The sequence below is a fragment of the Saccopteryx leptura genome, chromosome 2 (genome assembly GCF_036850995.1).
Source record: "Saccopteryx leptura isolate mSacLep1 chromosome 2, mSacLep1_pri_phased_curated, whole genome shotgun sequence".
Taxonomy (NCBI): domain Eukaryota; kingdom Metazoa; phylum Chordata; class Mammalia; order Chiroptera; family Emballonuridae; genus Saccopteryx; species Saccopteryx leptura.
The window spans coordinates 188,884,078-188,901,234 of record NC_089504.1 but is presented as its reverse complement, the minus strand read 5'-3'; the positions used below and the strand labels follow the sequence as shown (position 1 = coordinate 188,901,234).

Here is a 17,157-nt window from a genome sequence, read left to right as displayed (position 1 = left end):
CTTGGACCCAAGGTTGCTGGCTCAAGCAAGGGGTTACTCGGTCTGCTGAAGGCCCGCGGTCAAGGCACATTTGAGAAAGCAATCAATGAACAACTAAGGTGTCGCAACAAAAGACTGATGATTGATGCTTCTCATCTCTTTCCGTTCCTGTCTGTCTGTCCCTATTTATCCCTCTCTCTGACTCTCTCCCTCTGTAAAAATAAATAAATAAATGAATAAATAAATATATAATTATTGCCTGACTGGTGGTGGTACAGTGGATAGAGCATCGACCTGGGACGCTGAGGTCCTGGGTTTGAAACCCTGAGGTCACCGCCTTGAGCACAGGGTTGTCGGCTTGTGTGTGGGATCATAAACATGATCCCATGATCCCTGGCTGGATCAAGGGGTCATTGGCTCAGCTTTAATAGCCCTCCCCTTCCTTCTACTCCCTATCCCCTACCCCAGCTCTGCCAAGGCACAGATGAAAAACAATTAATGAACAACTAAAGTGATGCAACTATGAGTTGATACTTCTCGTCTCTCTCCCTCTGGCTCTTTAAAGAAATAATACACACACACACACACACACACACACACACACACACACACACACACACACACACGTATTGCCCTGGCCGAGTAGCACAGTTGATTAGAGCATTGTCCTAATATACCAAGGTTGTGGGTTCAGTCCTTGGTCAGGACTACAAAAATCAACCAATGAATGCATAAATAAGTGCAACAACAAATCTGTATTTCTCTCCTTCCTTCCCCCCTCCCTCCTCCTTCGTTTCTCTTTAAAAATCAATAAATAAAAAATTGAATAAAAATATAATTATTACATTAAACATTTAACTGCCTATTTGAGAAATAATAAACTGCATTAAGAGAATCTTATTCCTATACTTGAGTCCATGAAATCTTTTTATTTTTTTAAAGATTTTATTTCTTGATTTTACAGAGAGAGAAGAGAGGCAGTGTGTGTGTGTGTGTGTGTGTGTAATATCAACTCATAGTTACTTCAATTTAGTTGTTCATTGATTGCTTGTTGTATGTGTCTTGAACCAATAAGTCCAGGGTTTGGAACCAGTGGCCTCAGCATCCCAGGTTAATATTGTATCCACTGTGCCCCCACAGGTCAGGCAAATGAATCCTTTAAATCTTACTGATGCTTCATGAGTGGTTCGTCAAGAGATCATTATCCTCAAATAATAGATGGGTTCTCTTGAAAGGAACAAAATTACTATTAGTCTGTGGGGTTGGGTAAATTATATGAATGATAAACATAGAACTACCTGTTGCTTACAAGTCTGGTAAAACTACAAAGTAAAAATTAATCAGTAAAATGGAGGTTAAAAGTAAAACCAGGCCCTGGCTGGTTGGCTCAGTGGTAGAGCGTCAGCCTGGCGTGCAGAGGTCCCGGGTTCGATTCCCGGCTGGGGCACACAGGAGAAGCGCCCATCTGCTTCTCCACCCCTCCCCCTCTCCTTCCTCTCTGTATCTCTCTTCCCCTCCCGCAGCCAAGGCTCCATTGGAGCAAAGTTGGCCCGGGCGCTGGGGATGGCTTCATGGCCTCTGCCTCAGGCACTAGAGTGGCTCTGGTCGCAACAGAGTGAAGCCCCGGATGGGCAGAGCATCACCCCCTGGTGAGCATGCCGGGTGGATCCCGGTCGGGTGCATGCGGGAGTCTGTCTGACTGCCTCCCCGTTTCCAGCTTCAGAAAAATACAAAAAAAAAAAAGTAAAACCAGCATAATTCTAATTCACATTAATTTTAACGTGAGAGGTGGCTTGCCTAAATGAAATTGCCTTTCCCAGCCTGTCAGTGATCAATGATCCTGCCACCGTCTGGGCTCTTCCCTTCAGCAGTCCCTATGCCTACAGTCTTCCACCTCCTCTCCATCTCAGCTATTGTAAAATCTGTTTGTGCAGTACCTTCTAATGCTTTTGAAGTGAATGCATCATTTGAAGATTAAATCTGTTTATATTCTTCTATTAGCCTTCTAGGAAAATGTTTGCTTAAGAGCACTGATTGATTGGTTTTGGTACAAATCCTGGCTCTACCACAAAATAGCTGTATCATGTTTGGCAAGTTACTTAGCTTCTCTGACTCTCAGGTTTCTCATCCTTAAAATGGTGATAAAAATTGTACCTCTTCATCGATTTGTGTATAGAACAAGACAATTCATAAAAAGTGCTTGGTACAAACCTGGCACATAAGCGTTTTGTTGTTTGGCACCCACTTGGTTATAACCTCAGACAGGGTCCCCGAAACCAGTGGGTGGCTTGTTTGTAAGTGGGTCCTCCAGAGCAGTTCCCTGCAGAGCTGTGAGTAGCGACGGTGTGCTGCATCTGTGCTGCGTTGTCGCCATTCTCCGCAGATGACCTTGGACCCCTTTAAATATGACCAGGGCATCTGAGGAACTGAATTTTCAATTTCATTTAAATGTAAATATCAGTGGTTACCGATTACCATGTAGACAACCCTAATCTAGAGTATGTTGTATAGATGTTATATTGTCAAATTGAATACAAAATTTAAAATGTCTCAAAAACTCATGCATATCTGAGAATGTGTCAGTGGGCCATGGATTTGAAAGCCTTTCGTTAATTCTGTGGTGACTGAGCAGTTGTTTTTCTTCTGCTTTCCTCCTCTTTCTTCTCATGGCTGTTTTCCTCCCTCCCGGGAAAACTAACCTTTCAGCATTTTATTTTTCCCAGCGCATGCTGAAGCTCTTGGCACTGGAAGATTATTTAAAAGCATTTTATCAGGCGCATTCAGACTTAGGCTCTTTATGAAAGCTGCTTATTTCAAGCTAGCATCTCCTACCAAAATTGATATTTACTTCTTCCAAACCTCTCTCAGATATGTGTGCAGGAACACATGCTCATTAGTGTCCCCTCATCTGCTGCTACCTGCAGACAGTTTTGAAAGGAGCTGGTCTCTTCCACCTTATGGTTTTGAGGAAGGTTTCATTTTAAAGGAAGAAATGCTTTGCAAACAGTAGATACTCATGAAATGTTTTTTCAATGAAATAGTATCCTGTGCTTTTTTATGCTTAATATGTATGTAAAATGCTTAAACTGTTCTATTTATGTTGCCATTTGAGTGATGTAAACACTGACCTGTGTCTATTTAAATGACTTGCATTTATTCATTATCGTTTTGCCATTAATAATTTTTGGGTGTTAATTATTCCACTTGAAATTCCCGTCTTCTTGTATTGCATCAGTCTGTAATGTCCAAGTAGTACCATCAAATAGGAACTGTCTGAATAAATGAACTGCAGAGCTCCCCTCTTCACAGTAACTCTCCTCAGTTATAGAAACTCAAGGAGAGAATACTCTCCTAGGAAGGGGAGGCATTCCAGAAGGAGTGGACAAGCTGTTTGGAATGTAGGTACTAGAACAAGGACCTTAGATTGGCTTATTAGTTACTTGACTCTTACTTTTCTACTTGGGAAATATGTAAATTCAGAATGAGCAGAATTAAAGCTATGGGTTATTTTGGTGGTGTACCCCACCCTCACCTCTTAAGTAAGAACAGAAAGGAGAGACTTTCTTTTTAAATAAATTCTACAATAAAATTTTATAGGAAGGCCATCATAGTAAAAAAAATAAAATAAAAATGATGAAATGTGCTTTTTCATTTAAATTAGGAGTGATTTCATTTGGTAATTACATCATGTTATGTTGATTCCCTTGCCCCTTCTATATCACTTTCAGGTTTGAGTTTACACATAAAAAACAATCAGGTGGTTCAGGCCAGTATGGGAAAGTGATCGGAGTCCTGGAGCCTCTGGACCCAGAGAACTACACGAAGTTGGAGTTTTCAGATGAAACATTCGGATCAAATGTGCCAAAGCACTTTGTGCCTGCTGTAGAAAAGGTAAAAACAAAAGCAAAAGCTTTCTTGCATTTTTAAAGATAAAAAAACAAAAGTTTATTAGATATTAAATCATATTTCTATCACATTTTCTTCCATGGTTCATTTTAGCTACAGTACTACTTTGTTAAGCTTTCCATCTGATTTAGAATCTACAATTCATTAAGTTCAAGAGCTATAAACATAGTATGACAGTGAAGGGAAATCATTCTGTTTCTTAATCATGATTATTTCTCTTGGTAAGATGATAAAGTTCTATATTTTTCTTGATAAATAGAAACTATTCCATTGATTGTAATTGGCCTTTGAAATTCATAAAGCTGTAAGGTTTTAGATGAGTTTTGTAGTAGAACAATCAATCACTCATTAATATTTTCCAACACCTGGGACCTGCTGTCAAATCTCCTCCTGGTTTATGTGCTTTTTGGTGAATCAGTGTTCAAAGCCAGTTTCTTTTTCTCTAAAGTAAGGATAAAATACTTAAACTTGAATCCCTCGCAAAACTGAGGAGCAGATAAGACTAACACTTCTTTGGGAATTGTGAAGTGCTTTTGCACATAAAAGTGGTTAGTGTTTTGTTTGCTTTCTAGGTCACTGGCTTTAAGACTGTTGTAAACTTAGCAACTGTCTGTTCATATTTTAGGTTTTTAGTTGTCTTTTTTAAACTTTTAACTTAAAAGTCTTTATTAACAGATTATAATTTTGGTTTCAGTGGTGAAACCATTTTTTGTAACTAGTGTATTTTATTTATTATACTGTATTTCAAGACAATATTTTGTCATCCATACACTTTTAAATTATCTTCTGTTCTCCAAGATGAATGTAGCTGCATGAGAGCTTAGATTTTTTTAGCATACAAGATTTACAGTTTTGAAATATCAGAAGTATATTGTAATATATGTGCAGTCATGTGATTGTTTTGCTAAGAAAAAGTAATGACTTATAGGAGCTTTACAAATAAATGTTAACTGAATGAATGAAAAACAATTGCAAACTTATCAAATTGTACTCTTTAAATATGTATAGTGTATTGTACATCATTTCTACTTTGATGAAGCTACTTTTTAAAGAAGAATTTCCTTTGGAAAAATTACCTTTTAATTTTAGTTCTTATGACATTGTGTGTGATACTAAAACTATAATGTAGCGATCTTCCAGGAAGGGAAAGCAGGGACAGGTATGTCCCAGAGCTCAAGACACATCTGTTGAATACATGCCAGTGTTGGTGGGGGTTTTCTTTTAGGAAATCGCTCAGATTTACCTTTCCTCTGTGTCTCCTTGTGAAATTAGATCGTGCTATCTCTATAGTGAGTTATGAGAGCTGTGTATTTCCTGAGGATGGGTTTTTGAGAAACTGAGTGTTATCACTCTCAGCATCACTTTCAAACCAGCTCACACCCTTTAACTGATGTGGTTTCCAAGGGATTACTCATCTAGATGTCACAAAAGTTAATTTGTTGAAAAAGGCTGTTCAACTTTTCACTTTGTTTTGAGGAATGAAATATAGCACACATAAAAATGTTAAATTCTGAATACGGAAATGTTCGGGGGTTCTTGGGAATGCATCTGCAAGTGAAATGCACTCACTCCAGAAGCGATGTTCATCCATTAACAGGGATTTTTAGATGCCTGCGAGAAGGGCCCCCTGTCTGGTCATAAACTCTCTGGGCTCCGTTTTATCCTGGAAGATGGAGCGCATCACATGGTTGACTCCAATGAGATTTCTTTCATCCGTGCAGGAGAAGGTGCTCTCAAACAAGGTACGCTGTGCCCTAGCCCTGGTCGCATCGCTGTGATGTTTTTCCTGCACTGTTCTGGTCTTCCCTTCCTAGAGCACTGGGTGGCACACCAGACAACGTGGCTAGTCCTGGGCAGATACTCACAAAATCAGAGTGAGGATAGATTACTGCATTCTCTTGCAAAATTAAAAGCCTACCCTATTCTCCTAAATTATCTGTTAATTTTTATATATTTATCACCATAAATAATCTGTAAGTTCTGCTTTTAATAGAAAAGTCAGAAATGCTCAAAATTCTAAGAATATTTTAAAGAAACATTAACTATAATCATACTATTTTTAGGGATTTATTCTGATGTCAGGAAATCTGTAAATTCAGAAATAATTTTTTTCAGGTTAGGACTGTTATAAAGTATCCAATCCACAATTCTGCGGGTTTTCGTAGAGGCACCAAGTCCAAATAAGTTTTTGAAGAGTTTTATTAAAGGAGGAAATTTATTAAACATAAACTACGGCCCACGGGCCACATGCGGCCCCCTTAGGCCATTGATCCGGCCCCCTCCGCACTTCTGGAAGGGTACCTCTTTCATTGGTGGTCAGTGAGAGGAGCATAGTTCCCATTGAAATATTGGTCAGTTTGTTGATTTAAATTTACTTGTTCTTTATTTTAAATATTGTATTTGTTCCCGTTTTGTTTTTTTACTTTAAAATAAGATATGTGCAGTGTGCATAGGAATTTGTTCATAGTTTTTTTTATAGTCCGGCCCTCCAACGGTCTGAGAGACAGAGAACTGGCCCCCTGTGTAAAAAGTTTGGGGACCCCTGTTCTAGGGGCTGGTTATATACTCTTAATTATACATGGGTGGGGAAAAAACCTGACATCACGGCATAAGTTTATAACCTTTGTTTTCACCTTTACAGGTTAGGGAAAAGGATGGAGGGGGGATGGGACACAATTCATTAGCAAGTTTATAACATTTGTCTATAGGATTCATAAAAAACATTTCTTCACATTAAAATTTACAAGGTAACACAATGGTAAAAATGTTACTTTACATATTAAAAGAATTCCTATATTTTCTAGTGTTCATTTGCTATTCCTTTGTCCAGAAATACATACACTAACTATATGCTTTCAGGAGGAGAGAGGTAGTTTACATGGGGACAAATGCCTGTAAATGGCCCATTAATATAAGAAAAGGTTTAATTTAATCTTTCTCTGCCTGCACCTGGCTAGCTATTCACCCATTTCCCCACAGGTGTGGTGGAAGGTCAGAGAATCCAAGTCTCCTTCCCCTTGGCATTTACAACACAATGCCATCCCCCCTCCATCCTTTTCCCTAACCTGTAAAGGTGAAAACAAAGGTTATAAACTTGGTTTTATGCTAATCACACAAGTACAAAGATCATTTACAAAATCTTTTTGCATGCCTTGCTTAAATTAATAAAATGTTCTTTAAGCTTTCTAAAATATTAATATTAATTCTGTAACCTTTGACACATTACAACAATCCCCACTGTTTTTATTTCCTAAGTCAAATCCTTGACTTAGTTTACTGAAGAGCATAAGGCTGTTGTCTAGGAATATTAACTCATAACATGTAACAGTTATTTAACAGACAGCATTAATAGCAATACAGTTCACTAAAGAAAAAATATTACTGATTGATTTTCTATAAACTGCACAAACCTTTTGTAACTTACATAAAATTAACTGGCATTTGTAACAATTTACTTATAGTCAGAACTCTTAATTTTAAAACCTTTAACTTTTAGTGACAATCAAGCTGGTTTTCTTTTTACCCTAGTTTCCCTTTTCCCCAAAGTCTGATTAAAAAGAGTCCTTAGTGAATTTCTTCATGTATTTGCCATATGTAGACCAACCAGCTTCCGGTTTGTGGTTGGAGTAAGGCACGCCTTCTATTTTGGCAGCAGTGGGAGTTGTCAGGATCACAGTGTGGACTCGTCCATGTGAGAGCTAGTCCCTGGGTGATGCACTGGGTCTCCTAATAATGTTGGAAGCATCTCTGGGACAGTCTTTTGAACAGTTTGCTGAGTAACCTGTAAATTCTGCAAGTATTTAGGAAAGAGGTGGTTACGTTTCCTTTACTATTTGATTCATGCAATTTTACTTGCCCTGAACCTTTGGGTACCTGTGGGTACAGTGTAACTTTAAATTAGCTCCTAATTAATATTGAGTTACTTTCCTACTAGCTTTGAGACTGTGGACACGAATGCAGGTCCAATACTAGAATGAGCAAGCTAAACCTGGAAAGAAACATATATAGCAATTTCCTAACAATTGTCAATTATTTTATTAAAGTCTATTTTAGGTATTTCTAAATGTTTATCTGAGAAAATTCCTTTCTTTTCTGTTTTTAAAATCTTTTCTAATTAATTTTGAATAAACCTTTGGCAATAAGGGTCTTAAGACCCCACTGTTTTGGGGTGGCATCAATTCATTTGAATTACTATGTTTCGATTTTGAGATAGATTAGAAAAATATAAAACAAACAATAAGATTCAAACAATTAATGTTAACAAATATTATAACAAATGTCCTAATACAATAAAATGAGTAAAGCCTACTAGATTATTAAACAAAAATAAAATTCTAACTAATATAACAGGATCTAAAATAAAATTCTTACAGTCACAAATGTTCTTAACACGTTAATGTAATTTCACTAAATCTATGTTGACACTGTTGCTGCTTTATATTATTTACAAGTGTAACCTAATTTCTATTTCAGTCTAAGAAATGTCTTAAAGAGCATGAGTCATACATATTCAGAAAAAGTCTACAAGGCACTGGAACCCTGGTCACATTTCTACACTTTCCAGCTAGAGTTTAAGTTCTAATGATCATTGCTTTTAATTAGAATTAGGATTGGGTCCCAGCCTACAATAGGCATGGGGCATTGAGACAAGAGACACTGTACACTAAATAAAGCAACAAAATCAGACTATTACCCCTAGTAAAGATCTTTGAGGGATAAATAAAACTCAAATATTTAGGCAAGGCATAGTAAATGGCCCTTGTGTTTATAAGAAACGAGATCAGTTTTACCTGCTGCTTGGAAGAAATATCTTAGGCTTGTAAACGGTGTCCTGAGATAGGGTCCAACCTTTAATCCTTCAGTGGCAGGTCCCAGTAGGCTGGGCAAGGTCAGGTCACAAGTAGCTGGATTAGGGCTGGAAGAGACTTAACCCTCCCTCCATGGAGCAAGGGGGCAGCTTACCTTCTCATGTCCCTCTTTTTTTTCTTTTTTTTCTTTTTTTTTTATAGCAAAGGCATGTCCCCCGGTGGGGCTGAGAAGCCTAGCAGGCTGCAGCTTAATGACCTTTCTTTCCATTCTTGAAGCAGGGCCCTGATGGAATCCTATGAAGCCCCTTTGGGGTGTTGAAGACTTTAAGGGTATATGCCAAATGCTGGTATTTTCCTGATCTCTTTTGGGCCTTATTTGCCTTTTTTATCTCCTTTCTTGGTCATTATAGACCTTAAAAGCCATGCTCAGAAGATCTCGCTGAGGGGCGTGAGAACCCTTTTCTATGTATATAAACTCTTGGAGGAAGACACAAGCAGTGTTATTAGTTGGATTAAATCAAGAAAAACAGGTTTTGGTGCCTCCTTTAGAATCCCAGAGTCTCTTTGCTGCTGAATAATTCAGTACATTAGTATTCAAAAGAAATTTTAACAAAAGCATGATAAAATAGATTTGCAAGAGTTCCAGGATATGACTCCCTTTTTCTTAGATTACCTAGCATTATTTAATAATATTGTTGCAAAATGATAATAGACTAAACATTACATAAAAAGACATTATTAATAACTCCTAATATTTAAACTAAGATTCTAATATTACAAGGCTATAAAACAGCAAAGAAAGAATTAACAAAAGGCCTTTGAAATAACATATGCATTTTAACATGGAAAATACTTTATACACAATAGTGGGGGAACAATAAGTCACTATTCCTAACCCAGTAGTCGGAAAACCTGTTAGTTACTAGAGCTAATTACTAACAGTACAATAACTGAATTTTCTTTTAGGAGCCAAATTTTTAAATTTAAACTATATATGTAGGCACCTTCCCTACTGAGGCAGCGCCCGCACTTGGCACTCTGTTGGAGAGCTATACCTAAGAGGGCAAAAAGGTCGATATGGCCCACGAGCTGTTTGCGAGTGGCAGTTTGCCGACCAGAGTTCTTAGGAGAGGGGGAAAGGAAGAGACATTCCATGTGTCTGTCTCTCTTTGCACAACTAGAGGGCTGACTGAATCCTAGCCCGGCCAAGCACAGGATGACAGCAACAGCGAGGCTCCGGGCTCAGTCCCAAAGCGGCACTTTCTCAGGGCTCCCATTCCCTTCTCCTTTGCCCCAGATTAGGGACACGGTTGTCATGGAAGAGGTGGCGTGGACGGGCTGGCGTTTGGACCTAGCATTTCCAAAAACCCAGCCGACTTCCATTCCCTTCCCCGGCAGCTATTTAGCTTTATTTCTTACAATAAAAGCAGCAAATAAAAATACAGTTTTTATAAATTTACCTTCCTAACAGTGGGCTGCTTTAGCCTATATGAGGTTTCCAATTTTTCCTGCAATTCCCTGAAAATTCTTTTTACAATTTTTACTATTTGGCTAATGCAGTGGGTCTCCTTTATAAACTCCATGCCTTCTACGTAACTGAGAGACTTGAAGAGAACCTAACACCCCCTTGGCCCATGGGAGAGTGTTGGAACCTTTTTCTCTAACTTTTACACTAGTGGAGGGCAACAAGCCACTATTGCCAATTTACAAAGGGCTTATTTCTAATAATTCTATTCCCTATAATCCTATTACTTATGATTCTATTACTCCTTCTGGAGCTGTAGTTTAACTTAAGAAACTGCCAATTAACTAGCAAGGTCCACATCTACAGTTTGTTAATTTCTAAATTCTTTTTCTCTCCTTTAAGATTTTTCTAAAGCAAGGTTCTAATTTTTAATACTTTTCCTACCCTGTATTTTTCAAATGGGCAAAACCTTTTTTGGTCAGTAGGTGGATATTTGAAACTAGTTTCCATTCTATATTTTTAATAATTATCTCACCCTTACTTTATTGCTTTTCCCTATCACTCCACACACAGCAGGCTGAATCCTAACCTAACCGTGCGCCTAGAGGCGGTGGGGCTCATCTCTTGGTACTTGGTTTGCTGTTCACTGTCTGCCTTCTGCTCGGGTGCAGCGCTGGTGGAGACTGGAGAGCGACGGGGAGGGGGCATGCGTACATTTGCCTCTCCTCAGCCGCATCCCCACCCGCTCGGTCCGCACACCATGCATCCCAGCTCAGCTTTTCTTTTACTCAAACTGCCTATTTGCTAGTCTTTTGGCTCCAGAGGCTGGGGAAACACTTTCAATTTGTGGGCTCTGCTTTTCTTTCTTCCCCTTAGCTGCTTGTAACCTGGGACATTTATTTTTCCAGTGCCCCTCCTTCCTGAAATAAGCACATTGATTCTTTCCTAGCAGAATCTTACTCTTCTTTGAATTGTTCTCTTTCTCTTTTTCTTCCTCATAATCCTTTTCAAGGGTAACTATGTCCTCACGTGCCTCGGAGAACTCTCCTTCCTCCTCTGAGGGTCCCTTATCCTTAGAAGAGTTTGTCTCTTGCAATGCTGCTACTATTGCTTGTTATTCTTTTATCCTGTTTTTGACTCAAATTTTGCATGACCAAGAAGATGTGGCACCTGCTTTGTATCAAGCATGTTTTAAGCCACTGTGGTGAATTCATTGTTAAATTTAGCCACCAATCAATGTATGGAAACTGATCAGGACAACCTGGGTTTCTAATCACTATTCCAGACTGTCCTTATTATCTGGGGGTTAAAAGTCCCGTTTGCTACTACTTATTACAAAACTGAAACTTATTTCAGGAGAATCTAAGAATTAGTGTACCACTAAAGCAAGAAAGAGAAGACAGATAATTAACTAGTACCCAAAATAAGAGGGTGTTTGACTATAGAGATATTATTACACAAGACAAGGTGAAGAAGCCAACAGAAAAGAATAATTTCCTTTAGAGGAGAAATCTAACAGGGCCCCTTGTAGCCAGAGATTCTGAATCCAAGAGAAGATATGCAGTGGAGCAGGGCAGAGGGGTCCAAACCGTGAAATGTCACAAGAGATCTCTTGAAGAAATAAGAAAATCTTCAGTATATACAAGTCACCATTTGAGATTGCTTTTTAGTGAGAAGCTTCCAATTTTAAAACAAAAGGCCGAAGCCAGGCTTTAAAACAAGACATTAGACATTAAACAAAGGACTTAAACACACACACACTCACATACACACAGACACACACGAGCACCCTTTCATAGACGAGGGAAGGGCTCCTCCTTGAGGCCTCTCAGGTGTTCTCCTAGCCGTGTTCCTGGAACTTCGGCTTAGGCACCAGAGATTTCTTAACCGGGGATTTTAGACAGAAACATTAAAACAAAGACTGAGATCTCAACAGACAGAAGTCTCCGGAAGTCCGAGGCGAGATTAATCAGTCCAGGTTAGCTCAGTCTCCACTGATTCAGTGGGATGCGAGACTGACTAATCCTGGACAGACCCAATCTCCACAATACCTTCCTAGAGCACAAATGAAGTCCCCACTGACGTCTCTGAAGGCCCGAGGCAGAACTGGTGGACCTGGTCCACTCAGTTCCCACTAATGTCCCTCCAGAGTATGAGCAGATATCCCCTAGAGTCCGAGGCAGGACCTAGGAACTCTCCACCGACGCCTCAGTCTTGGAGAGTGTACTGCGAACATGCCGACCACGTCTGATCTATTTCGCCGTACCCCAAAACATAAAGAAGCAAAAGCAAGAGTTCAGAGGAAAGCTAGAAAATTCAGTAAAGCATAAAGAGTTGCTTTACCTACCTCCTCGAGTTCTCTGCTGAATAGTCCCAAATTGTTGAATTTGGGAACCAGGGGTGTCTACTGGAGAACTGTCCAGTCGCACAGGAAGACCGGGAGCCCTGAAAAGTGTCAGGTGGCGCCTCTCCTCAAGATTCAAGTGGGACCAGGCAGCCTCCTGGAGAGACCAGCCGATTTGAGGTGCCTCTGCCTGGTGTCATGACACACCATAGGCCCTGTGTGTGTGCCAAATGTTATAAAGTACCCAATCCACAATTCTGCGGGTTTTCATAGAGGCACCAAGTCCAAATAAGTTTTTGAAGTTTTATTAAAGGAGGAAATTTATTAAATATGTTGGCTGCATATAGCTTACATGGGGCAGTCTGAAATCGTATCTATAATATTCTAGGGGCTGGTTGTATACCCTTAATTATACATGGGTGAGGAAAAAGCCTGACACCACGGCATAAGCTTATAACCTTTGTTTTCACCTACACGGGTTTGGGAAAAGGATGGAGGGGGGATGGGACACAATTCATTAGCAAGTTTATAACATCTGTCTATAGGATTCATAAAAAGACGTTTCTTCACATTAAAACTTACAAGGTAACACAATGGTAAAAACGTCACTTTACATATTAAAAGACATTCCTATATTTTCTAGTGTTCATTTGCTATTCCTTTGTCCAGAAATACATACACTAACTACATGCTTTCAGGAGGAGAGAGGTAGTTTACATGGGGACAAATGCCTGTAAATGGCCCATTAATATAAGAAAAGGTTTAATTTAATCTTTCTCTGCCTGCACCTGGCTAACTATTCACCCATTTCCCCACAGGTGTGGTGGAAGGTCAGAGAATCCAAGTCTCCTTCCCCTTGACATTTACAACACAATGCCATCGGCCATCTTGGTTTTATGCTAATCACACAAGTACAAGATCATTTACAAAATCTTCTTGCATGCATTGCCCAAATTAATAAAATGGTTTTTAAGCTTTCTAAAATATTAATATTAATTCTGTAACCTTTGATACCTTACAACAGAATATTCAGGCATTTTGAGGAAGGCAAAGTATTTTGAAAGAATTCAGTAAAACATACAGTGCAGACTTCTTGCTAAGCTGCTAAAATTGTCATCCTCTCTCATTCAGACATATATATATTAAAACCCTTATGAAACAGAGCCCTAAGCAATTTGCAAATGTATTTGATTCATTTTTTTAAGATAGAAAAGCAAATGACAACACAGTGATTTGACATCAGGGTTATTAAACCAAGAAACTTTAAAGGTGTGTCCTGAAGCCAGAAAGCTCATTCTCTTTGTCATCTCTCCCATATGTCAGGGTCCAGCCCCGGGAGGAGATCCAGGGGTCCCACAGGAATGGATGGCCTCGCACGAAACAAGTGAGAGAGCCGAATGCTTTAGCATTAACTGCCAGGCATCTCTGCCAATGGCTAGTACAGCTTTATTTTTATACACACACACTAAGTTATAATCACATGGTATACAGAATACATTGATTAATAATTGTTTTTGTTTCACTATGGTTACATATTTCTAGGCAACGGTTAGTACATTTCTATAATCAGGTGGTAAGTCATTCTAAGTACAGTTATACAATAACTTGTAAACAGCAACAATGGTTTTTATGCAAGCTTCCAAAAGGTCAGTATTGATTAATAACTCTACCTTACCTAATGGCCTATTGTCTTGTCAAATTTTATTTGTCTACTATATTCATATACTAGTTAAGTTCTAACTTTATTTTTCTCCGAGTGTTCCACCACCTGCAGGTCAGGTATGCAAGAGGAATGGAAAGGTTTTCTATTCTATTATATGAAAAGGCGAGGGAGGTAAAGTAATGGATTAAGTGAAGGTGCTTTTGTGTATAGTTACTGTTTCCTACCAATTCATACGTCACAATCTATTTTTCCTATCATGATTTATAGGAGGGAATTTTCCTACAGACTTAGCCTTTTTTTTTTGGGGGGGGGGGTATCATAGCCAGCCTCCTATGTCTATGGGCCCAGGCAAGGGGGTTTATAGGCTTTTCTGTGGAATTCACACCCTGTCTTATTTCCAGAAAAATCACTGCGAATCAGCAGGGAAAGCACGGTGCTATTATCCCTGTGCCATAAATGATCGTGCACACACCCAGAAAGGGGGGGATAAAAAACCAAATTAATTCAAAAAGTTAAAGGGGGAAGTATCATTGTACCTCTTCTTTGCTATGACTGTGTCAACCAGCAGTTGTTGATCTTCTTTGCTGTGACTGGTGTCGACCAGCAGCTGTTGATCTTCTTTGCTGTCGACCAGCAGCTGTTGATTGGCTTCTGACACCCTTATCTGTTACATGGTCATTTGTAAGTGGCTTTAGGAGAATTATATCAGGATTCACAAAACATTTCAAAAATGTTCTGTTTGCATCTGTGATCAGGTAGGGCAGTGGTTGGAAAAGGTTGCTTAAACCTTGACCAGATTGCTAATTTCTTATTTGACTGAAACTAATGGGAGGCATTAGTAATTTGTATTTTTCTTTCTCAGCTGTGGAAGAGAGATAGAATCCTCCCAATTTCATTATGCCAGATATCTCTTAATCGAAATCTATGATCTAGAAATCCTGTCACAATATGAAGATTACATTAGTAGGAAAAAGGGGAATAAAGTCACAAAATAAGATTTAGACTCAGTGGAGATTAAAACGCCTGCCTCTTGTCCTCTTTTTACTACTTTACTAAATTTTATACTGACAGAAGTTATACTCACTTCATATTCTTTTCCTTTTAGCTTTATTCAGGTGTAATTAATAAAATTATAACATACTTAAAGTGTACAAGGTGATGGTATGGCAAATGTATGTATTTACCAAAAAAAGTGTGATACTTATTAAAAGTACAGTTGAAACAAATTAGAAATTACCAGTAGTTCTCTGCTGGTTCTCAACTGGAAATTGGTAGCTTTCCTGGAGACTGAGTTTAGAGGTTACTTAAAGCCAGAGAACTGGTGTGATTATCAATTAACAAAGGGCCTCATCTTTTTATTTTTTTATGACAGAGACAGAGAGTGAGAGACAGAGACAGATAGGGACAGACAGGAAGGGAGAGAGATGAGAAGCATCAATTCTTCATTGCAGCACCTTAGTTGTTCATTGATTGCTTTCTCATATGTGCCTTGACTGAGGGGCTACAGCAGAGCGAGTGACCCCTTGCTCGAGCCAGTGACCTTGGGCTTTAAGCCAGTGACCTTGGGGTCATGCCAGCGACCATGGGGTCATGTCTATGATCCCTTGCTCAAGTCAGTGACCCCGTACTCAAGCTGGTGAGCCCATGGTCAAGCCAGATGAGCCTGCGCTCAAGCTGGAGACCTTGGGGTTTTGAACTTGGGCTCTCTGCGTCCCAGTTCCGTGCTCTATCCACTGAGCCACCGCCTGGTCAAGCAAGCCTCATCTTTTTAAATTGTTTTATATTAAATATAATAAATATAGATGTATATGCTTATAATATATACATATACATCCATGAGAGAAGTCTATATGAAATTAAATAGTTGAATATGTATCATTTAATTTTTAATTATTTAAGTGTATAAATATTATGAAGTATAATTAATTGCCTGTTGGGTGTGCTAAGGAAAAGAATTAGCTGATAACTGAATTGAGAAGTTTTGAGGGTTTTTTGTTTGTTTTTGTGAGGTTTTGTTTTGTTTTTGCCAGGTAAACGTGCAAATAAGCAAGGTGCTAGCATGAAAAATGAATCATTTTGTTGTTTCTTCATCTAATTCTTATTTTTTCATGAACGAAAGACAAATATAAAGGGTAAAAGAAAATTTTTGCTGCCTGACCTGTAATGGCACAGTGGATAAAGCGTCATCCTCAAACACTAAGGTCTCTAGTTCAAAACCCCAGGCTTGCCTGGTCAGGGCACATAGGGGAGTTGATGCTTCCTGCTCCTCCCCCACTTCTATCTCTTTTTCTCTGTCTCCCTCCTTCTCTCCCTCTCTCTTTTCCCCCTCTGTAAAATGAATAAATTAAAAACAAAAAAAGTTTATGCCAAGCTCAGTAAGAAAATCAGCTTTTAAGCATACATCTCATTGAATGCCACATGAGAGTTTCAGAATAAAAATGTTGATAGATGAACTTAGTATTAAAATAGCTTATACTTATTAACTATTGTCTATTATTAAAATTGGAAGAAAAATTGTTTAAATTCTCATGTATTTTTCGTTAAAAAATGAGAACTAGAACTGTTTTCAGTCACAGTTTAAACTTGGAACCTGAGATTAATCAGTGATGTAACTGAAACTGCAATGTGAAATTGAATGTTCATTGTGGCATGTTTCACCTTATAGATAAGGCCCTTGCTATCATTTTCTATGGCCAAATTTTAGAAAGAGCACTATGCTTGGTCTTCCAGAAACATTGAGCTTGTAGTACTCTATAAGAGAAATAAAGGCCAACCCAGAGTCACAGTTAGCTCATTTTACTCAACAGGGCCCCTTATTTGATCTCCTGCCCAGTTACATGCTGGGCTTTGAGTTTGAATACTGCCTCTGCTGCTTCATACTTACTGTATGGAAATGGGAAATCATTGGGACTTTTTTGTTTTTTTAAGTGTTGAAAAATTTTTTTAACATTCAGTTTAAAAAGCTTTACACCTGGGTGCACCAAGACATAGG

General features: G+C 38.8%; 1 protein-coding gene across 1 annotated transcript in view; it reads left to right on the top strand.

Moving 5' to 3' along the window:
* The window catches only part of GFM1 (G elongation factor mitochondrial 1), a 57,134-nt gene that overhangs the window by 32,856 nt on the left and 7,121 nt on the right, over nt 1-17,157 (top strand). The window contains exons 14-15 of the mRNA XM_066369853.1: nt 3,708-3,870; nt 5,483-5,627. Of these exons, the coding sequence (XP_066225950.1) occupies nt 3,708-3,870; nt 5,483-5,627 (308 nt within the window). The remainder of the gene's footprint in view (nt 1-3,707; nt 3,871-5,482; nt 5,628-17,157) is intronic.